Below are 25551 nucleotides of genomic sequence, written 5' to 3' on the forward strand. Positions count from 1 at the left end.
AATATATTATTATAAATACTGTAACATTCATTATTTTTGCTATCTTGTTATATCTGAGCAAATCAAATGTAAATTATAAATAAATCAATTTATCTCCTGAACATTAACAATCGTCATTTCATTTCGAATTCAATTTCAAAAAAAATTACACAAAATTGAAAAAGTGTTCCCGTATAGTCACAATCTAAACGCATTTGCAAATAATTCTGTGCGACATTTTGACTTGCACTGTGCTTAGCTTGGCGGCATTTTCACATTTTTCACTAAATTGAAAAATTGCTCCAATACATAAACAGTCTAAACGCACTTGGGTAAACATTTGTACTAGAGTGGCGCTTAGACTGTGCTTAGTCTGGGTAATCCAAAATTCTAATTAATTAATTAGTTAATTTTTTATCCTCAAAAACAATTGTTTTGACAATACAAGCGGGAAGTTTTTTATATCATTTGAATCGGACGCTTAGTTCACTCAAAAACTGCCATTTTTTGCACATTTAGCTCTGTATCTTCGAAATGGCGAGACGTGCCTTTGCCAAAAGCTAATAACCACATCTCCCAATCGTTAGAAATTGAATGTTTTTTAGATCATTCAAATCCGATACACCGTTCTCTTAAAAACTCTATTTGTATTTTCTGCACTCTTTGCTCCGTATCTCCGTAATTGCTGGACCTGCCTTTGCCAAAAACTAATCAGCACATCTCCCTATCAATAGGAATCGAATGTTTTTTGAACCATTCAAATCGGTTGATCCGTGCGCTCGAAACGTAGACGAAAAAATGCGGACATACAAAACACACATACACACACGCATCTGAGGTATGCCAAAATGTTCAGAAACCTTAAAAACGTCGAGAAAAGCAAAAATTTTCATTTTCGATTTACATATTAATATACTTACTCATTTTGCAGTCTCAAGGTTCTAAGATCTTCCTCAAGTCGCTCCAGACGACATTCTGTTTCAAGCTTGTTAATTCGAGCTTTCTAAAAAATTAAATTTAGTGTTAAAATATATATTCAAAATTAAGTGTAGGTAAATAAATATCCACAAGTACCGTTAATTCATGTATGTCGCGTCCACTTTCCGAAATACTATCTAGTCCGTTCATATTTCCATACAAACTATTATTCGCAGCCCTTTCATCCATTAGTGATTTGAATCTTAACATAAATGCTTCTTCACGTACCTAAAATAAAACACCAAAAATTAATTTTTGCCATTGAAATATAAATATGCAGAATTGTTTAATGTTTTTCCTGACCTTTGTGGAATCACGTACTTCACGAATAGCATCAGCAAGCATTCCTGGTGTATACGTCTGATTTCCTACAGGTAAAGGAGACGCTGGTGCAATTGTTGTAGCTGGTGTATTTTGTCTAGCCCATGCTGAGTGCTGCTTTACTTGTTCTAATTCACCTAAAAAATAAATTCAAATTTATCAATACAAAAGCATTTATTGCAATAAGTCCTATTATCAACTTACCCCTCATTTCAAACATATCTCTATTCAATTTAGTTGTGATTTCCTTTAACGAATGTATCTGTTCCACCAAAGTTGTAATAATTTTCTTCGGCACTGAAATTAAATTAGAACTACCATTCGAATCATCACTGTCTGAGGAATCCTGGCCGTCCCCATTCGAACCTAAACCAGGATCACTAAACCGTCTCTGATCCTGACTATCATCAACACTCGAAGCAGTCATATCAACCGGTGGGAGGCTTGTAAATTGTAACTCTGAAGGAGTATTTGCAGGTTTTGCTACTACAGACGTTTGTGTGGTATGATTTTGCCTTGAATTGAAACATCGTTTCCTATTTGGGAATGTATTTCTAGAAACGTTATAATTAGGTTGTGGAATATACTGGTGGGATTTAGTGGTGGAATGGTTGTAGTAGGGTAATGATGAGGGTTCCATAAGGAAAGGATTTACAGGTACTCCGAATCTGCAGAAACTTGGATCTGATATTGCTGAGTGTATACGTTGTTGATGCATCGGATTCATGTGATAAAAGTTAGGTGGGTAGATGTTTTCACTGAAGTCTGAATCGTTTTCTATAACATCTTGTTGTAAGGCTTTGTCGACCCATTCTTGCAAGTATTTATTTTTCTTCTCCTGCTTTTTTTTACGTTTGCCCAGAGAACTGTTTGTCATATTTCTCACTGTTTCTTTTTTATTATTTTGTGTTGTAATTTGTGTGTTTTCAGATACGTAATTGCGAGTTCTAAATTAGATTAAAAATAAATTGAAAACAAGATCACATGATAAGAAGGAAAGATTAGAGAAATCGTGTAAAATACCTTGAAACGTCTTTATCCATTTTTTGGGCACTAATTAAGGCACTTGATTAAACAAATAATAAAAAAAATGTTTTGATTTAAATTATTTTGCAAGCAAACACATAAATAAGAAATGTGTTGACGTATTTTAAAATATTGACAACACCTTCACACGAAACGTCAACTGATCACCTTCATCATTTGTAAACTATGAAGTTATTTCAAAACAAACCTGAAACCAACGTTAGAATTTGAATGACATAATAGGAGCGCTGGTAAGAAATGAATTATGTTAAATAGATCAATTTTGAATAATGTTTATTAGTAATATAATAACACTCGTAATGCACAAAATTATAAATTATATATCTATAATACCATTAAAAAATACTTATAATATTTGAAAATGTTAATGTAATTAGGGACACACTTCAGACATGATCGGTTTGTCATTGTAATTAGCATTTAGGACTTAAACCTTTATTCAAAAATTAAAGTAATTGCTGATTAATAAATTCTATAATATTCATTTACACAGTGAACTTTTAACAATCTTGAATAATTCTATTAACACTATCAATATAAAAACTTCATATTAGGTTGTCAAATATCTCCCTTCCGCTTTTTTGCTCTTGGTTTAATACAAAAAGGCGGAAAGGAGATATTTGACAACCTCATATATGTCCATTATAAAGTACATCTCTATATTATTGAAACACCTACACAAACTATTGTTGTGCTTGATCTCTTGTTTAGAGTAATAAATATGAGTATCAATTTATTTTTCATCTTCCTTTCAATAGGAATCAAATGTTTTTTGAAACATTCGAATCGGTTGATTGAAACGTGAACGCAAAATTGTATCCATACATACATACACACACACAAATTAATTTTTTCAAATGTTCTGAAACGTAAAGATATGCAAAAAATTTCATTTTCGATTTTTGGACGATTGCAATAACTTAACCTACGGGAAGTCAAAAATATTCTGTATTATAAAATATTAAAATTGTTTATGTAGAATATCTATAAATGAGCTAATATTTTCATTTCCATTCAAACAAAACTTTTTATTTCGATTTCTAGTTTCGAATGTACGCCAGCGCCCAGACTACTACTGCGCAGTTGCGATTCCAACGTCCATTGATTTTTTGTTCTGTATTTATCAAGTAGCCTGATCGTGCGCACATATTTTAAATTGCTCTAATATGTTGTGATTTGTTTCATAAATATTTTAAGTGTTTAAATAAATTCAATTAAATTCCATGGTCGACCATCGCCAACGTGATAATAAAGACATTTGTTCCTCCTCTCTGGCAATACTTCCACAGTGGCAATCGATACATAATTGTTTAGCTGTCAGTTTGACTGTGTGGCAAATCTGGCAATGTGGCGCTCTGTTTGACGTGTTTGGTTAGGATGTATCCGATACATTTAGCAATCGCATTTAGTTTATTTATAAGTTTTTCAAATTCTTTAGAACATAGACGTTTCGAATATAAATATTCATTCAAACCGCCTTACCTAGCGCAAAAGGACGGAACCGTTCCCTTTTGGGAGTACGGTGGAAATGCAATTGCAAGTTCTGAAAATGTACGTATTGCACCTTCTTTGAGAAGCCAAAAAGGAGCGATATGGACAAAATCAAAAACCAACTTCGACTGGTGGAATGTGGAGATTGTGTTCAGGATAACCGGTCGTGGACGTATAGGAGCCGATGGTTTAGCCTTCTGGTACACAGAAAGCAAAGGAGCTTATGATGGTGATGTTTTTGGCAGTTCTGACATGTGGAACGGTTTAGGCATATTTTTCGACTCTTTTGACAACGATAACAAACATAACAACCCATATGTTATGGCTGTTGTCAACGACGGTACCAAAAAATTCGATCATCAAAACGATGGTGCCTCCCAAATGTTAGCCGGTTGTCTGAGAGACTTCCGTAACAAACCTTTTGCAACAAGAGCTCGTATAGAATACTTCCAAAACACACTCACTGTACTCTTCCATAACGGTATGACAAACAATGAAGCTGATTACGACATGTGTTTGAGAGCTGAAAATGTTTACTTGCCTAAAAACGGTCATTTGGTATATCTGCTGCCACTGGTGGCTTAGCCGACGATCATGATGTTTTCCATTTCTTAACCACATCCGTGCATGTTGGTCAAGCACCTGAGGGCTTACCAGGACAACAACTCACCGAAGAAGAACAGTTGAAATTGTCACAAGAGTACCAGGAATATCAACGTAAATTGGAACAACAAAAAGAAGAATACCGCAAGGAACATCCTGATCACAATAAAGAGCGAGAACCTGATATGGATGACTGGTTTGAAAGCGATAATCAAAGAGAGTTAAGGCAAATCTTCCAAGGACAATCTGCTATGGCTGATATCATGAAAGATTTATCAAGAAAATTAGATGAAGTAATCGGCAGACAGGAAAGAACTTTGAGTCTGGTATCTCAGGGGCAACCCATGGCTCAGGTTCAAGGGGGTGCTCCAGTTGCTGTAAACGACGGAATTAGACGCCATGAAGTAGATTTATTAATGAATAGTATAAACGCTTTGGTAACAACTATTCGAGAAGTTCGCAGCATTGTAGGTGAAGTCCATGCAAGGAGCGATGCCATACTCAGCAACCAAGGACGAGCATCGTCTGTTCAAAATTCTGGAGGAGGTATTGCTTATGATGTCCAAGCTTTGATCGGAGAAATGAGAGACGGTATGAACACGATGAAACAAGGCATGGCTGGATTGAGTCACAAAATGGATAATAATCCGTCTGCGCAAGTTCAATGCCCTACACAAAATTGTGTAAGTGTTACCATATTTTTGGTGGCCGTAGCTGTGCAATTGGCTCTCATGCTCGCATATTCTTTGTACAAAGATAGTAAAGAAGCTCAAGCGAAAAAATTTTACTAAATACACAAACAGAAGAAATAGCCATATGAAAAGACAAGCATTCCATTGCGGGGCAGTAAATGATCAAAAGTGAACTAGATACTCTTTTTTTTTAAATGTATATAAATACAATTTTATATTTATTATTCAAATACATAGTGTTCTATGTGTAATTGGGTCTTTGTAGAAATTTAGCTTGGAATAGTTTTACATTAAATTAGTTTAATATATAATATTTATATTTTTCTTGTGAATAAATACATGTACAGAATATACGTACTTATTTATGTATGCATATATAAAACAAGCATTTTTGAAAAAAAACTGATTTAAAGACTAAAAACATTTTAGTTAATTACATTCATACATATATTTGGGGAATTGTTAAAAGTTAATTGTTTTGTTTTCACATCTTTTTTACATGATGTTTATATGATTGATAAGAATTTGATAATAAAACTATTTTTGAAAATATGTATTTTATTACACATAATTATTTATTCTTTTTTTTTAATTCTCTTTATTGAATTACAATCTGTCTTTACAAAAATGAAGACATTCAGTAATTTTGATGATATATGAAATATTAAACATTAGGTCTAAAAGGTTACCCAGTAGTAAGCTTTTTCAATTTTGATATATTAAATTTAAATTTTGTGATTATATAGAGTAAACTTAAAAATAAAAGGATCTATGTGGTAAATGAGTATAAATTTTCACATAATTACTGAATAAAAATTATATTTTTTGTTATCAGCTAGAAAATTGTATGGTGAGAAAATTCTCTCAAATGCACTTCTTATCAAAACATTAAAACAATAATAGCTCTAAATTTTCTGTAAAATAACACGTAATGCTGATAGATTACATTGTTAAACAATCATGTTTTATGTTGAATTTTATACACTGATTTTCTTATCAGCATAAAGCAATTACATAATGCGATAAAGAATCGCTACTTTTTGTTTACAAAAAATACGTACAAGAATTTATGTATTTATAAAGTATTAAACTGATATCAGCAAAATTTGCGTGATTCATAAATTAAATTTAAATTTGCTTGCATATTCTATAAATTAATTATAATTTTAAACGACATTATGCTTTTTTAGATACTTTGCGCAAAGTTGTGCAAACTATTTTGTACCATTTTTGAAAATTATATTTGATTTTTTTTTAAATTATTTTTTACAATTTATTCATATCACTTCTTATTATCAATATTATTTTAATTGAACATTTGTTCAAGTCTTTTCTCTGATTTATACAACTTGTATAAATATTTAAAATTTATACAATTTTTATTTGCTCAACGCAAATAAATGTGACTGTCTCGACTATAAAGTAAATATTATTAATTAAAACAATTTATTCATAAAGATGTCGTAGCAATATAATTCATTTTTTGGACTTTTATTTATAGATATATTTCAAATTAGTAAATGTGCAGATTTTAAAATATTTTATATTATATTATTAGACAGGTGTTCATATTTTTTATGATGTATAAAATTTGTCCGAAATCAGTATATTTATAAGGCATACAAGATTTCATATATAAATATTTTGCATATAATTCAATTTGATAATTATTTTTTTAAAACAAATATTCTTATTGTAATAAGTTTGTATTTTCATAAAAGTGTTGTTTCATTATAAGTATTTATAAATTTTAATAACAATATTATCAGTCTTTCCATGCATATTTTATGAGATAATGAGGATTTCACTATAATTTCTAATAAATAAATATTTAGTACAGCTTTAATGTTTTTTTACATTAACTTTCCGTAGGGTAAGTTATAGTAATCGTCCAAAAATCGAAATTAAATATTTTTTAAATTTCTTCGCGTTTTGAAGGTTTCTGAACATTTTGGCATACCTCAGAAAAAATAGATTTGTGTTTTGTGTATCCCCATTTTTTCGTCCACGTTTTCGGGCGCACGGATCAGCCGATTTGAATGACTTCAAAAACATTCTATTCCTACTGATAGCTAGATGTGCTGATTAGTTTTTGGCAAAGGCAGGTTCAGCCATTTCGGAGATACCGAGCAAAGAGTGCAGAAAATAGAAATCGAGTTTTTTGAGCGAACGGAGTATCCGATTTGCATGATCTAAAAGACGTTTAATTTGTAATGATGGGTAGAAGTGGTGATTAGGTTTTTGGCAAAGGCAGGTCCAGCCGTTTCGGAGATACCGAGCAAAATGTGCAAAAAATGGCAGTTTTTGATAGAATTAAGCATTCGATTTGAATGATCTAAAATACTTTCTGCTCGTGTTCACAAAACAATTACTTTTGGGAAAAAATCATTTTTTTTTAATTTTCAGAAAAAAATTGTTTTTGAATATCAAAAATTTGAAATTCAATTTTTAATCTACTCAAGTTCTAAAAGTCAGCTATATATACTTTAAATAATTTTAACTTTGCAGTTCAATTTATAAATTAAATATATATATAAATTAATAATATAAATATTGTAACGACAATCGGTATTGTCGTCAAAAGGGTTGCATAACCACCAGTGCAATGACGCTCCCCCACCACGCCCAATAGGGATGCCAATATAAGGTCCAGTCTGGGGTTGAAAAATGGCATTAAGAATTGTATCATCCTCTGAGGAGGTCAGGGGGTCCACGCGCCAGGCGCTGGACCCGCTTTGTGTATAGTGGTGTGTGTGTTGTGCCAGGAGAGGAGAACCCGTTCCAGTAAAGGTCAGATGCATTATTGGTTTTATAAACTATTCCCTCCGCTCCGTTCCGTTATCGTTACTCCGTTGATACCGTTTTACGTTAGTAATTAATAAAGATTTATGAGTACTATAGGTTTTAGGCAAAGGGCATGACAGTACGTAGGTATTGTCATGCCGTGACACCTGTAATAATTAGTAATAATTAAATAGGCTAAAAGACCATTCTGTTTCATTCGCGTAGTTATTTGGCTTTTCCACAGGTAATTACAGGGTGGTTATAGAAGTCGGGTTTAGGAGTTGGTGTAACCCTTTCGTCGGGGATGCAACGCTAAGACGTAATAATGGAAGTCGTTGCATATCCCCTAAGAAAGGGGAGTATCAACCCCTTTTCATCCGTCACAATATATATATAAATTAAATTAAATTATATATTTAATTATTGAATTAAAAATTAAATTGAATTAAATTTATATATAACTCTTATAAATATTAGACAATGTCCTTCATTTTATATTTGATTGATTGATTTTTGTTTATTTACTTTTCTGTAAACATATATAAGTTACAGTATTTATGATAATTTATTTGAGAACATTTAATATTCCTCGAACATTTCGTTACGGTACGGTAAGTTCCAGCAATTTTCCATAAGGCACGATGCCATACACCACTAGTTTTTTTTTAAATTTATTTAGCCTTCTAGTTACAAATTAGCCATTAATTATTATAAATCTATATTCTAATTTTACCACTATGTATCTGCATTTAATTCTTGATTACTTAATTTTAATTAAAACTATTATACTAATTTAAAAAAAAAAACTAAATTCTAAAAATTTCATAAGTATATGTTAATAATTTAATTTATTGATTTTAATAAATCAACTTATAATTCTTGATAAATTTTGCTGACAAAGATGGCATGTATAATAAATACTATAACGTTGACTAATATTTATAAAAATTATATAAACTGAATTACAAAGTTAAAATTATTTGTTTAAACTATATAAGTGAGCTTCAGAACTTCAGCCAGAATTTAAATTAAAATCTGAATTATTTTCGATATACAAGATTTTTTTTTCAATTTAAAAAAAATTGAAACACACAAAACACACATCCATTTTATCTGAGGTATGCCAAAATGTTCAGAAACCTTTAAAACGTGAAGAAATGCAAAAGTTTTCATTAAAAAGCATTCACTACAAAATAAAACAAATGCAGTAAATACAAAACCAATAAAAAAAAATTTATCATGTAAGTTTATTGCCGTAAACCATAAACATATTTATCTAGCTCAATTCGCAGCCGGAGTTAATCGTCGTGTAAATACAATAATTTACCGTTGAATATACATTAAAAATGTAAATAGACCATGTAATGAGCTGATATATATATATATATATATATATATATATATTTCTTTTATCCCAATTTTCTTTCTACCATGCGGCCCAAGTTGCCCGGAGCTCTAAGCCGTGTATGTGGGTGTATTTTCTGATGTTTTTCAATTTAAATGCTAGGATTTCCACTTTGCATACTATCATTTCAATATCTCGGACTTTCTTCCAAGGAAAATGTTGTGAGTCATATATTTTATTGCCTCGAATACACGGAGTAGTATTCTAAGCCAGGCGCCCTCGATGGGAGGCGATTTCTTATGTAAGAATATTGCTTTGTAACATAGTTGTATTATATATATGAATATTCCAGTAGAAGGTAGTAATTGATAATTGAACTTCTAAAAGAAAACGATGTGTATGAAATTTATTAAGTTATATGGTACATATGTGTGTTTCTATTAATATTCTGTAACAATATATACAGCACATGCTAAGGTGGGACCAAGTTGAAACTTGCCAGACTGTAGTTTCAGAAACAAGTTAAGGCTCGGAGGATTCGTGTTTCCGGAGATTTTGAACTCTAGTTCCGGTGAGGTTCAAGTTCTCCTGTTCGACCGTATAGAGAAAATAAGGAACACTTGAGCATAACTTAATACAAACTTAAGTTAAACTGACCACCTTATAAATAAAACATTAAAGAAAATAAGAACACAAATTTTCAAGAGAAATGACCTAAATATGTATGTTAATAATCTATTTAATATTCTTCGAACATTTAGTTAAGTTCCAGCAATTTGCCTTAAGGCACTATGCCATACACCACTAGTTTTTTTTCTCAGGAAAAGCTTGTTTTCGCCAGAAATTACGACTAGCTAATTTTACGTTTTTTGATGTTTCAAGTCATCCGTGTGTATTTTTCTAGCCAATTTTTTATTTTTTTACGACTTTTTATCAGAAACGGCTACGATTTAAAAATATTTAAAGCTATCATACATTAACAAGCTCTGAATAGTTTCTTGCGACGATCTGTCTAGCTATTTCTTCATAATTAGCAGATTAGTGTAAAAAAAATTATACACGTTCTACCTAAAGCCAGGGGCGTAGCGTGCATTGGCGGGGCCCCTTATCAAAATTTTTTGGGGGCCCCCTAAAGAAGGGCAGAATTTTCTCAATTTTTTTTTATAAATCTTCACTCATCATCAATAATTATCTATCCCTTTTCCAAAACAAACGATTCAAATTCAATATACACATTTATAGATTATGATGACTATAGTTTCTGATAAAGTTTCTGCTTCTGTGAACAATAATGATCTGACTGCTAGTCCTGTATCATCGAAGTATTTAACTTCCCGAAGGAAAAGTTTATATTTCTTGCCAGAAAATGTTTGTTTACAACGATAGGCCGAACCGATGCCTCAAAATTAGGGAAAGAGTGCTAAAATTTTCGCCCTCGTTTCAAAATCAAGAACTGTTCGGAATATATCCCTTGGACCTCTTTTTTTTAATTAGTTTCATAAAATTTTGGAACAAATCTGAATTCTTATTGATTGGGTCGATTATTTACACATATCGGGAAATACAAGCAAGGTTTACTACGGCCTACAACTAATTAGCTAATTTTTTATCAATTTTATTTTTGAAAAACTTCCTTCAGCACTTGCGTTTGCTTCTGGCAAAATTATATGCAAAAATTATTTTGGGAAAATTGGAAGCAAAATTATTGAATTTTGTCAGCAATATAAATAAATATTGAATTTCATATTTTAAACATATTTTTAGAGAGTTTACAATTGGTTATAAAAATTACCAGAGATTATCTTACTGTATTTAGACGAAAGTTTCACGAAGACAGGTGTTTTGCTAAATGACTCCAGTTGTAATTATTCGAACATACTAATTGAGTCGAAGTCTCTGATCTTTGTTTAATTTGAAAAATTAATATGTATAATTAGCAATAGTATATGAGTTTGAAACAAGATTACAGGTTGCTATACTTTGCCTTTTGCTTTTGAAAACAGTCGTTTACGCTTCATTACTTTGCTAATTTTTCGAGACATTTAAGCAAACTGCTGAATTAATTTTGATTTTTTAATTTGCACAATCTATTCACGAAATGACTAAATAAAATGCTAGTTTTCTATTCTATCGCAACCCTCTAAATTTATATTTTTACATTCTATATGCTCATGTTCATATTTTCATTCGAAATTAAATTTAGTTGGAAGAAAGTTTTCATGATTATTTTAACTTTTGTTATTTGTGAAATAAGATAAAAATTCGTAAGATTTTATTAATATTTGGGCAATTTGGGGCCTCTACGTCTCAGAAAAAATAACACTTTAAAATAATAATTTTACATTCATCGTTCTTTTTTAATGACATTAAATTTGATTGAACAAATTTTTCACGATTTACTCGCTTTTTGTGAAATATTTTTTTATTAATATTTGCTTACGGACGTTGGGAGCCCCCCTAGCTTGGGGTCCCCATATTTTTGATACGGCTGATACGGCGGTAGTTACGCCCCTGCCTAAAGCTCCTAAACCAGTTTTGAACATTTAAAAATCGTTTGAATGATATTATTTGGGAATCGTGCTCGTTAGTTCTTGGCAAAGATCTGCTGCAATTAAATGTAAAAACATTGAATGACTACTTTTCTTTTTTTTTTCATTTAAAATTTTGGACATATTTTTAAATTACAAAGTAAACATGGTTCACAGATCCTTCCACCGCATTTACATTTCTTCCACGGTTCGCTCAGATTTTTTTAATTGCTCACATTACCTACAGCATAATCACCATACCCCGTCTCCATTAAAATCAAATTTGTGACTTATCAACACGAAAAGTGAAAAAAAATCCTGCAGTAACATTATTAAAAGCGCTGATGCTCTCGTCTCGTCCTCGACCTCCGCGTTTTCTTTCCTTCGAAGAAAATTCGACGTCGTTAAAAGCACCTGTCGAGGTATGAAAACGGGCGCTCCGCGAAATATTTACGAACAACACAATTTTTTCTCTCCATGGCGATATTTTACTGGTGTATACCTACGACATGTGTATAGCTAATATTAATAAAAGCGAACGGGGGCCCTGGCGTTTATGCCTCGCCGATTTATGGCTCAATCAAATGCCCTCGCGAAATTTACGATTTGCCACGAAACCGAGGAGGAGGTTGGAGTTGAAAGTCAAAAATTGTAGGAGGATTGAAAAAATTTGGTTGATTATCATTGAAGGGGTTGATTGAACTTGGTCATAATTACAGACACAAAATCGTCTCGTATTGAAAACCACTTTTCGTAGGCTTCTAATACGTATGTTAAAGGGGCATTCATTAATTACGTGTGCGATTTTTTAAGTTTTTTGAACCCCCCATTCCTTTTGATTATATGTGGTGACATTTTAAATCAGCCCCCGTCTGCACTAAACATCACATGTATTTTTAGAACCTGAAAAATCACCAAATTTTTAAATTTTTTTCAAAAATTTTGTTTATTAACTTCCCGTAGAATAAGTTATTGTAATCGTCCAAAAATCGTGATTGAGATTTTTTACATTTCTCAACGTGTTGAAGGTTCCTGAACATTTTGGCATACATCAGAAAAAATAGATGTGGGTGTGTGTGTATGTATGTATGGATACAATTTTTCGTCCGCGTTTTGGGGCGCACCGATCAACCGATTTGGATGATTCAAAAAATATTCGATTCCTATTGATAGGGAGATGTGCTGATTAGTTTTTGACAAAGGCAAATTCAGCCTTTTTGAAGATACTGAGCAAAAAGTGCAGAAAATAGAAATCAAGTTTTTGAGAGAACGAAGCATCCGATTTGTATGATCCAAAAAAAATTCAATTTGTAATGATTTATGAGAAGAGGTGATTAGTTTTTCGTAAAGGCAAGTCTAGCTGTTTTGGGAATACTTAGCTTAATGTGCAAAAAATGGCAGTTTTTGAGAGAACTAAGTGTCCTATTTGAATGATTCAAAGAACTTTCTGCTTGTGTTGACAAAACGATTGATTTTGGGGTAAATTTTTTTTTGTTCAATATCTAAAATAATTCGAATTTTAACTTTTTTATAGCTGAAGTTCTAAAGCTTACATTAAAGTTCTAAAGTTTACTAATATATTTTGAATGATTTTTTTCATTTATTTATTTTTTTATAATTAGCAATCACAATACAAATCTTATAAGCCAATGTGTGATGTATACGTAAAATAAAAATTAAATAAAGTAATTGAAATAAACAAAAAATAAAGATACAAAACAAAGATTATAAATGAATACAAAAAATATAATTATGAACAAATAAGTTTCAAATGAATAATATTAACTTTGCAATTCTGTTTTATATATTTTTTATAAATATTACACAATGTTACAATATTTATTTATAATAATCTATTTGAAAACACATAATATTTCTAGAATATTTCATAACTGTATGGGAAGTTTTAGCGATTTACCTTAAGGCACGATGCCATACATTATAATTTTTTTTTTCTAAATTAATAGTACACATATCTTACTCAATTCTTCGCTTCCCCGCGTCATATTTTGTGATTTGCTGTCTAAGTTTCTAATTTTTAGCAAAATAAAAAAAACAATTTATTTCAATGACCCAATTAACCTTTACCAAAAACTAATCAGCACGATCTCCAACTGGCTCAATCGAAATTAAAATTTCTATTATTTCCATATATAGCGTCAAGTAAATTACTGCAATTTTGATAAAACATTGATTCATTTAAAAATTCTCTGATTCTCTCAAAAATAGAACTTTGTTTTATACAAAACGACTATTTACAAAAAGAATCAAAGCCAGTTAAGGAACTAGAAGAACAGATAATTCAAGAAAAAATTCTAAAAGACATCTAACAGCAAAAAGTGTTTGGGCATTTAAAGAAATGTTTAAGTTTCTAACTAATTGATTTGATATATATTGATTCTGGATATGAAGACTACATACATAGCTTCGTTATAAAAAAATTCAAATTATTCTTTAGTCTATTCGAACACTTTTGAATTTTCAAAATGGAACTTAAACAATTTAATCTAAATATAGAATTTTGTTCACATATATTTATTTAGATGTATATGTCTGGTGTTAATCTATAAGGTTATTTAGTATTTACCGCATCAAAGAGAAACGGGAAGCAAATGAGGCGATATTATCAGGAGAGTTTTCGCATCATTTTCTCATTAGCAATTTCGTTCACCGCAACAAAATTATTATAAATTTATACTTGAATAATATACACACGGGCAAATAAACTGTATATATATATATATATATATATATATATATACATATATATATATCCTTTATCCTTGGAGTGAGTAAAGTCCGTGGATTGTTTTCGAGTGTCTGGTGTTGGTAGAGGTATATATTATAGGTACTCGTGCATTTAGATGAACTGATTTTGGGCAGACGTCGTCGTCGTCGAGAATTCGCACTTTGAGAAACTGAATACACAAAAGCCGTTTAACTTAGATCTTAGAGGTACCCAGTACCCACCTACTTCTATCTATATAGGTGTACTATTCTATTATTCGACGAGCAATAAGGTTATTCCATTCCAAGTCGTAATATTGTCGCTGCTGAGGTCACTAATGAGAGCCCACTTTAGGGAAAATCAGAGGTAGAGGTACTTTGACTTTATGCTAAATGATTATTTGATATTTTATTTAAGGGGATGGTGTAGTCTAGAGACATGGGAAAAGGAAACAATATATTTAACTTCCCGTAGGATAAGTTCTAGTAATCGCAAAAAAATCGAAAATGAAATTTTTTGCATATTTTTACGTTTCAGAGGTTTCTGAATATTTTGGCATACTTTAGTGTGTGCGGATAATTTTTTTTTTCGAAGGCAGGTCTAGCCGTTCCGAGGATACTGTGCAAAAAGTGCCAAAAACGGTAACACAGTTTTTAAAAGAACGGAGCGTCCGATTTGAATAATTCAAAAAACATTTTACTTGTATTGACAAGATGAAGAACTGGTTATATTTTTGGTAAGGCAGGTCCAGTGGTTATGGACTCTCAGTAAAAATAAGTTAAAAAAATGTCATTTGGCGTTCAAAAATGTTTATTGGATAGACATATGTACATCAAATTATCAGATATTTTATAGAGATTTTAATAATGTGTACAAATTTTGTGTAATTTTTTTTTTGGTTCCGTACCAAGTTTTCTAATTACGGTATGAAAAGCTCCAGCAATTTGCCTTAAGCCACGATGCCATGCACCCGACTAATTACTATATTTTTTTCTCAAAAAATAGCCAGGTGACCATACCCTTTATATAGCCATCTGAATCATCCGATAAAAAAGATTATTCTTCGATTATTAATCTCAAAAAATGTTGCATTAGTTAAAATAAGTGTTTAAAATAAATTACAACTTTATTGATATTCTCAATTTTTCTAAAAATAGTAAAAATCAGAAATTACGTATGATCTTGAGACTTACTAAAGATAGGACTGTAGAGAAGACTTGGTAAAAATTTCAAGTCGGTCCAGTAGAAGTTGAGAAATCGTGGGTATTCTATCAAAAAAGTCAGTTTTGAGATTTTTTTCAGCCTCCCCCAAGTAATGTTTTGAGATTTTTTGTCAAACTTCCCCTAAAGACCTCACGTGATTAATGAACAACTTATCTCCGAAATAAATTTAAATTTGGAAAAATCCTTTTGCAAAAATATTTTTGAATAGTTAAATTTTATAAGTATTGAAGAAAAATCGATTTCGTAAAAGTTTAGACTAGAATACCCTCTAAGTATATCTAAATGTCGAAGAATAATATATTTTGCAAAATCGACTATCGAATTAGACCATCAATATTTTCATAGCATCTCTTGCTATTTATTTTCTTAATTTTTTGGCTTAACTTTCATAACTTTCATAATATATTTGACACTAAAATTGGAAAAACTATGTGTTTGTGTAGGTGAGTCAAAATTTGACTTTCGTCAAAAAATTTTGACCTATATATTTTTTTTTTATTCTTAAAAAACACAAATAATATTATTTTATTACAAGTCTGTATCTTACGTCTAAAACACTTATAAAAATTTGAATCGAAATCAAAGAAATTATATCAAAATAATATTTAACACTAAATTTGATTTTACATCATCGTTTTTCCGGTCAGAAATTTTGACCTAAACTTTTTATATTTTATTTTTTAATTTATAATTCTGTTTTAAAAAACACCAATATTCTTTTAATCCGTATCTTACGTCTAAAACGCTTATAAAAATTTGAATCGAAATCAAAAGAAAATATATAAAAATAGTCAATGAAAGCTATCTATATATTATTTTCAACCCCCCTTTAAGCTTTCCCAGTACAATATTGACTTTGTGCAAAGTGAAAATAATTGAGCATGATTTACGATAAGGTAGATTGGCGCTTTTGAGGGAGTTATTAAAAATATGATTTATGATCTTAATAGCAGACTATACACATCGCTTACATTATATATTTTAACTTAAATAGCCTTAAATTTCCAGACATAATATGAACATATTGTGTATAGAAAATAGTCTGTCGGTGAGGCGGCGGCTTTCCGACATTATTAATTGAATAGTAGAAAGAAATTGGTTATTCAAGTTGGTAATATATTATTGTGGTAATGGATTTTTTTAGAAATGTTGAGATAACACAAATAACACCTTATATTGTTTTCGAATAAAAAATATTAAATATATTTAAGAGTCAAACCTTCTAAAATGCAATACTCTGGGAAGTTTTTTGCATTTGAAACCATCTTTGAAATTATAAAATATTAGCCTATACATTTATTAATTATTATTTTTATTTAAATATGTATGTATGTATGTATATAAACTACAATACAATAAAAATATATTAAAATAATATAACATTTTATAGTATTTTATCATCTCTGTTATAAAACGTATAATTTTTTTCATGTGCTAAAGAATATGAAAGATCAAATTCAAAGTCGTTTTATTCTAAACTTTTATATCGGGGTGTATATAACTGTTGGCATGGAATTGTATTAAATTTTATTTATCTAAATCTGTATAGATGTGTGTTTATTGACGAATAACATTACTCATATACTATATATAATAATTATTGAAAACAACCGATAATAGTTCAATTACATACAGCAACATTTATTACATTTTTATCACACAATTTTCTGAATAAATCACCGTCCCAGTCTCAATTAAAAATTTCCGACGTGCAAACGATGAAAGTGCCTAACCTTTCGAAAGAGAGTTAATAAATCACAGATCGCTGAACAAAAATCGTGTCCGATGCGATATTCTTCGTCTTTGTTCATAATTAAGAGAAAATTAGAAAGACCTTTCATCGGATTAACCTCAGCAGATTAACAATTAACAACAAAAGGGCCCGCGATTTCGCTTTTAGGCCGAATTCGCGTTTCGCGGTCGTGCGAAGGGCGAAGGTATTATCTTTTGTGAATTGATTTAAGACGAAACATTAATAACAGATTCGAAAAACGGATGGAGGGGTAGTATAATAAAAATCAGATAAATACTTATGTAATTTGAGATTTTATAATCATAAAATCTTTGAAAACATTGTAAATTACTTTAAAATAGCAAAAATAAGTCTTACTAAATAATCCTTACCATAATATGATTTCTCTACGCAGATTATTATTATTTTCCTTCATTCCGAAAATATCTGATGAATAATTTGATAAAACGCAGGAGGAAATAGGCTGGTAAAGCCACAAACGAAATTTGCGTACTTCCAAAGAATAAAGATTCTATACAATTTTAATTGCGTAATCAAGCCAACTGAAATATTTATTGTGGTTCATAATTAGAAAAGAGACGAAGCGGAATGATTTATGAAAATTTTGAAATTATCAACGAAATACTTAAGTAAAATACAAGGGGTAAAGGAATAGGCATTAAATTAATAAAATAAACTAAATGAATATAATATATAATATAAATTCCATACCATCGTAAATCATAATAATGATTTTTAGTAAATTAACAAGCATATAACCACAATAATCGTTTACCATATATTATTTAGAAATGATTGGAATTTCCACATCATTTTAGTCAGCCGCAATAAGTATCTGCCAAAAAATCTATTAATTCATGAATGGCTTCTACGAAATTGAATAAATATCTTTAAGCATTGTGAAATTATTCGAATAATAAAATTACTAATCGTATTTTCCCAACAAATAGATGAAAAATGGTTCAAAAAATTCTGCTCATTCATGTTTCTCTAATACAGCCCGATCTTTTATATTATTTAGCATTTAATAGAAAATTCGGGACTTATTTTTGGTTTTTGTCAAATTACTCACAAATGTCAAGGAAATGCACCCCTTTTCAGTTGAATAGGGAGAAACTAGATAAAATAGGTACAGGAAGTTTGTCGGGTCATCTAGTATATATATATATATATATATATATATATATATATATATATACACATATATATATATATACATATATATATACACATATATATACATATATATATATATATATATATATATATATATATACTCGTATATGCAGGGTTTATGAAATTTTACTGCTTCCGTTTATGGAAATTTTAATTAATTGTTATCCCCGGTCCGGTCGAACAAAGTGTTGGCTGTGTCTATCGTCTCTAGGGGAGGGTCAGCTTTAACAAAGTTGTCAAGTGGAGTTGACAAATCGATTTATGATGCAATCAATCCAACCGATTCAATCAGGAATCCATTGCCAGAATTGCCTTTGCTTTTTTGCCGTCATTATCTTCGATAGGTGTTTAGTCGACATCGAACACCCACATTTTCCCACACTTTTATACCTCTCATCGACGCCCGACTAGAACCATAAACGATTTGAAATAGACATACGAGCTGGGGTAATAGATAGTAATAGATTTATTGAATTTATTAACTTGTATTTAAACTAGTTGGTATTGGTATTTTGCTTTGACGCAAGTTACATGAACCTCTCGATATGTGTAAATAATCGACTTAATCAATAACTAGTGGTGTTTGGTATCGTGCCTTAAGGCAAATTGCTGAAACTTCCCATACCATAATTCGAGAAATATTCGAGAAATCCTAAACGTTTTCAAATATACTACAAATACTGTAACTTTCATCATTTTTGCTATCTTGTTATATCTGAGCAAATCAAATGTAAATCATAAATTAATTTATCTCCAGAATGAACATTAACAATCGTCATTTCATTTCGAATTCAATTAAAAAAAAGTTGCCTAATTTACACAAAATTGAAAAAGTGTTTCCGTATAGTCACAGTCTAAACGCATTTGCAAATAATTCTGTGCGACATTTTCACTTGTACTGTGCTTAGCTTGGAGGCATTTTCACATTTTTTAAACATAAACAGTCTGAACGCACTTGGGTAATTATTTGTACCAGAGTTAGCGCTAGCCTGGGTGATTTTTTTTAATTTTTAAGCCAAAATTACAAAACTATTTTTGGAAAAAAAGAATTAGAAACAAACATTTTTTTTTCCAAAATTATTTTGTTGAAACAAGCAGAAAGTTCTTTGAATCATTCAAATCGGACGCTTAGTTCACTCGAAAACTGCCATTTTTTTAACATTTAGCTCTGTATCTCCAAAACCGATGGGCCTGTCTTTGCCAAAAACTAATCACCTCTTCTCCCAATCATTACAAATTGAATGTGTTTTAGATCATTCAAATCGGACGCTCCGTTCTCTCAAAAACTCAATTTGTATTTTATGCACTCTTTGCTTCGTATCTCCGTAATTGCTAGACCTGCCTTTGCCAAAAACGAATCAACATATCTCCCTATCAATAGAAATCGAATGTTTTTGAATCATTCAAATCGGTTAATCCGTGCACCCGAAAACGTGGACGAAAGAATGCGGACATACAAAACACACACACACATCCATTTTTTCTGAAGAATGTCAAAATGTTCAGAAACTTTCAAAACGTCGAGAAATGCAAAAATTTTCATTTTTGATTTTGATTATAACTACCCTACGGGAAGTTAAAAAATTAATTAATTTATGAGTGATTAAAAGTATTTAGAGTGGATTTATTACACATAATTGAGAACAAACGAACACGTTAACTCGGAGTATTTTCTAAAAGCAAATTTGCACAAATTAATAATATTTCTAATTGAACCAGTTTCGACCAAGTACTCTATCGTTATACCAAGTAAATCGTTTAATTTTAATTTTAACAAACGTCAAAAAACTACTCATTTTCTCAAACTTAGAATTTTTTAAATTAAATTACTTGTCGTAAGACCATAATATTTCAGTAAGTTTTATAAGACCATGATATATATCGCCAAAAAAAGTTCCATAAAAATCGGCTTCAATTTTTTTTCAACACTTAATTAAATTTAACTACTTGTCGTAGATTCGTTATATTTTTGATAATGAAAAATTATGAATTATCTAATTATCTATTACAATTATCTAAAAAAAATCTTTTGCCCAAGTCCTCCGTCTATTTTCCGTGGCCGCCCAGTCGCGTTGACCGCCTCTCTCCAATAATAGGAAAAACCTCGAAGCTCTAACATAATAAAACAAAAGGCGGGAAAAACAGGAAAAACAGAAAAAACAGGAAAAACAAGAAGAACAGAAAGAAGCGGAAAAGTCCGGAAGCGAAAACTTTTAGGTATCGTATGTGTGCGAGGAAAGAATTTTTCAGGAGCTCTCTTGGAAATCAAACTGGGGGCGGGTCGGAGGCGTTAGACCATGAACGTAGGGAGAAATAATTAGATAGAAAAATAGTCTAATAATTTAGTTTGTTTTATATTTTCTAAATGTTTCAAGTCGTCTGAATAGTTTAGAACCAAAATTGGAACTAGTGGTGTATGGCATCGTGCCTTAGTTGCTGGAACTTCACGTACCAGAATTATATATCCGAGGGAAAAAAATCAGTAATCAATAAAAATTGATGAATGATTTACAACAATTGTTTTATACGTTTTCAAATAGATAATTATAATCACTATATATTTTATTGTTGATAAAATATACAGTGACGATCTTATCGTTCAAAGCACTTGAGAATGTTTACATTAACAAGAAGTGCCGAATGAATCCATCTGAGGATATATTTCTTACGATGAGAATAACGCATTTAAAATATATACATGCATCTTGAAACTCAATTGTAAATTTAAAATTCATATTTGAAGTATAAAACTTTGTATATTTTTGAAAATTTTAAGAATTTTTTTTCAGAGAATTTTGAAATTTGTTTGAACCGTATAAATAAAATTAAAAGATTAGAAAACTTGGTACGGAACCCAACAAAATTGTAACAAAAAATTAGTACTCATTTTTAAAAACTTTAACAAATATTTGATGCGTGTCTAATGGTCATTTTTGACCACCAAATATCTTTTTTTTTACTTTTTCTTCTGTATCTCCGATACCGCTAGACCTGCTTTACCAAAAATTTCATCAATTATTCATCTCGCAATTACCAGTAAAATGTGTTTTGAATCATTCAAATCGGGTACTCCGTTCTCTCAAAAACTAAATTATCATTTTGGGCACTTTTTGCCCCATATCTCCGAAACAGCTAAACCTGTCTTCATCAAAAAATATTCTTCATATAAATAGAAATCAAATGTTTTTTGAAATACTCACGAAAAATTGTATCCCAACATACATACATATTACATACACACACATATATCCATTTTTAGAGAAATATGTCAAAATGTTCAGAAACCTTTAAAACGTAATAATATGCAAATATTTTCATTTTCGATTTATTTGCGTTGGATGTTGATCCTTTGGGTTGTGGCAGGGTATGGTAGTGACACTAAAATTTTTAAGAATAGTTTTTCAGTATTTTCACGTAGATAAATAATGTAATGTAATGTTCCAATTAGCATTTAATTTACTTTTCTCCCAGCTAACTGGTAAATTTACAAAATTATGACTGATGAAAAAAAGTTTCACAATCGTCTAGCTGACCTTTCGTTAACGTCCCTCAAAAACAGTAGCACCTATTTCTAAAGTTTAAAAACCATTATTGACATTTTTATTAAACAAATATTAATTATTAGTTTAATAAAATTAGTAGTTACCCCAGAGGTTATGTACTATGTGATGAATTTTACTAGATTAAATTAATTGGCTATATTTTTTATTTTTTTTAGATTCTGGTCAGTAGTCTGTATAGTTTTGTTATATCAGAGATTGTAGTTAATTTGCAAGGTGACTTAATTAAACTATAAATGCGTTTTTATGTGTATCAACACTGCTAAAGATGTATAAAAAACGAGTTTATGTCGACGTAAAACTTAGATGAAATCAGTGATATAAAAAAATTATATACTTCAGAAGTTAACTTATAAAATGAGTGAATGAGTGAATGACTATTTATATATTTTAGTAGCACTAAGATTTTATAATTTTAGTATTTAATGCTTCATAAAGTATCTAAAATTATGAAAAAACAAAAATAGGTATAATACAGAAATTAGCGTTAAAAAACTGGTTTTAAATTTTTTTTATTGTTGGTGTTAAAATGAAACTATCAATAAGTTATTTTGACTTTTTTTTAATATTATTATTTCTGACTTAATAAATTTTTGGACTCCTCTACGTGTCAATTAAATTTGCTGAAATCAAGAGGATTTCGGTATAGAAAATTGAATTCGAAGCGATCCGCCTATAACGTGCTCATGTGATGTCTAAAGCGCGGTATAAAGGTAACCGCCTTCTCGAATAACAAACACATGAACGTTTTGCAAACACGTTCAGAAAAATCTTTAGACATTGGCGTACCAGATAAAATTTGTTTTTTTACTATAAATATCATAGTATAGCCTTTAAGCCATATGCCTTAGGATAAATTGCAAAAAACTTCCTGATATGTGTGAATAATCAATGAGAAATGAATTTTTTGAAACAGGCATGATATTATTTTGGAATTATGATACAACCTATTAGTAAAAATTTTGATAATTTTTTTGTAGTTTAATTAATTATTGGTTAGGACTATAAACTCTACATTATGATCTGAATATGCTATTCACTAAGGACCTCATAAAATCACGACTAATAATCATAAAATCATACATTCTTTACTCTTCTAAAAATATACTACTACAATGTAACAATGAATAAGATTTTTATATATATTTTTTTATTTCCAGGTCCTGGTTTTTGGGGTCTAATAAACCCCAATGGAACATGTGCAACAAAGGACGAAGGCAGTCTCCAATAAATGTAGAACCTGATAAACTTTTGTTCGATCCTCATCTTAGACAAGTACATGTTGATAAACATAAGGTAAATGATAAATAAATAAATAAAATAACTAGTGGTATATGGCATCGTGCCTTAAGGCAAATTGCTAGAACTTCCCGTACCAGAATTATATATTTGAGGAAAAAACATCAGTAATCAATGAACATTGGTCAATGATTATTAACAATTGTTTTGTACATTTTCAAATAGATAAATATAATCACTATATATTTTATCGTTCATAAATACAGTGAGAATCTTATTGCTCAAAGCACTTGAGAATGTTTGCATTAGCAAGAGGTGCCCAATGAATCCATTTGAAGATATATTTCTTACGATTAGAATAGACGCATTTGAAATATATACATTTTCAAACTGAATTGTAAATTTAAAATTTATGTATTTTCATATATATATATTAAAATTTTGAAAAAAAAATCTGAAAAATTTGAAATTTGCTTGAACTGTATAAATAATCTTTAAAAATTAACAATCTTGGTACGGAGCCCAACAAAACTGTGATAAAATTAGTACTAATTTTTTAAAAAATTATCAAATATATGATAATTTGATGTGCACATGTCTAATGATCTTTTTTGACCGCCAAATATTTTTACTTTTTGCTCTATATCTCCAAAGCCGCTAGACCTGCCTTGCCAAAAATCATCATCAATTATTCATTTTGTCAATGCAAGTGAAATGATTTTTGAATAATTCAAATCGGATACTCCGTACTCTCAAAAACTCGATTTCTATTTTCTGCACTCTTTGCTCCGTATCTCCGTACCGGCTAGACCTGCCTTTGCCAAAAACCAATCAGCATATCTCTCTATCAATAGGAATCGAATGTTTTGTAAATCATTCAAATCGGTTGATCCATGCGCCCGAAATCGTGTACGAAAAATTGTATCCAAACATACACACATACATTCATTTTTTCTAAGGTATGCCAAAATGCTCAGAATTCTTTAAAACGTAAAAATATGCAAAAATCACTTACCCTACGGAAATTTAATAATATAAATAAAAATAAATATATAAGTTAAAGAGTAAGAAGATTCATCACCATTATTCTCAAAAACGAGTAAAATTCGGCAATTTTCAACGATACTATTTTAAAGTAGAGAGCAAAACATGTGTAACCAGCCATCGGCGTCAATTGTGCTACACGGCTATCACGAGATTAAAAACCGCGTTGACAATTTTTAATGAAAATATTTTTGTTATGGTTAGTTTTTTTTTGACTTGAGCACTGTTGTTTAGTTTACGACACTTGAATATAATTTTTAAGTATACGTTATTTTATTGTTTTATAAGGTAAATAGATATTTTTAAGTTCAGTTCAACAGTTCTTTAGTTTTTTATTTAAAACAATCTTCTCTACAATGATGAATCAGCTAAGAATTTTACTAAACATAATTCGATAACTAATTGTTTGATATGTGTTATTTGTTTGGTTTTCACAGTATGATTACTATCAATCGAATTTTTATTTTTTCCTCAGGTTTCTGGCACTCTGCACAACACAGGGCAGTCCTTAGTATTTCGGGTAGATAAAGACAGTAAGCAACATGTGAATATTTCTGGGGGCCCTTTGGCTTACAGATATCAATTCGAAGAAATTTATATACACTACGGGACTGACAATCACCAGGGCTCCGAGCACCAGGTTCAAGGATATAAATTTCCTGGAGAAGTAATAATAAATAATAAATAATTATATATATATATATATATATATATTATCGTGGTCCTTAATATGGACCTTTTCGAATTTCCTTGCTTCCAAGGGCTCAAATGCTTCCAAATTAATATAAAAAAATTCTCTGAAAGTTTTAGCTCTTAATATTAACATTTAGATAGTCCGCAATTCATTCACCGAATTTTCTAAAAAATGCTAAAGAATATAAAAGATCGAATTCTAAGTCGTTTTATTCCAAATGTTTATATCGGAGTGTATATAACTGTTGAAATAAAATCGTAGTAAATTTTATCTAGTTTCTCTTTATCTAACTCAAAAGGGGTGCTTTCATATGATATTTGTGAGTTATTTGACAAAAACCAAAAAAATGTCCCAAATTTTCTATT

The 25551-nt window shown here is 30.2% G+C and overlaps 2 protein-coding genes and 1 pseudogene across 5 annotated transcripts in view; 2 read left to right on the plus strand and 1 right to left on the minus strand.

Annotated features, from left to right (window-relative positions):
• Nucleotides 1-2459, minus strand: part of LOC113374058 — a 33356-nt gene extending 30897 nt beyond the window's left edge. The window contains exons 1-5 of the mRNA XM_026614309.1: nucleotides 2302-2459; nucleotides 1483-2225; nucleotides 1261-1415; nucleotides 1054-1185; nucleotides 900-982 (exon numbers count right to left, since the gene is read on the minus strand). Of these exons, the coding sequence (XP_026470094.1) occupies nucleotides 900-982; nucleotides 1054-1185; nucleotides 1261-1415; nucleotides 1483-2225; nucleotides 2302-2321 (1133 nt within the window). The 5' untranslated portion in view covers nucleotides 2322-2459. The remainder of the gene's footprint in view (nucleotides 1-899; nucleotides 983-1053; nucleotides 1186-1260; nucleotides 1416-1482; nucleotides 2226-2301) is intronic.
• The window catches only part of LOC113374059 (carbonic anhydrase-related protein 10), a 75739-nt gene that overhangs the window by 38080 nt on the left and 12108 nt on the right, over nucleotides 1-25551 (plus strand). For 3 of the 4 annotated variants that reach the window (XM_026614311.1, XM_026614310.1, XM_026614313.1), the window contains 2 exons: nucleotides 23370-23505; nucleotides 24968-25159. In XM_026614311.1, coding sequence (XP_026470096.1) covers nucleotides 23370-23505; nucleotides 24968-25159 — 328 coding nt within the window. The remainder of the gene's footprint in view (nucleotides 1-23369; nucleotides 23506-24967; nucleotides 25160-25551) is intronic. The other variant, XM_026614312.1, reaches the window with a different exon arrangement.
• Nucleotides 3574-5293, plus strand: LOC113374057 (annotated as a pseudogene).

This window comes from Ctenocephalides felis, unplaced genomic scaffold, assembly GCF_003426905.1.
Source record: "Ctenocephalides felis isolate EL2017-DRISC unplaced genomic scaffold, ASM342690v1 CF-g0.4_SCAFFOLD_01604, whole genome shotgun sequence".
Classification (NCBI taxonomy): Eukaryota; Metazoa; Arthropoda; class Insecta; order Siphonaptera; family Pulicidae; genus Ctenocephalides; species Ctenocephalides felis.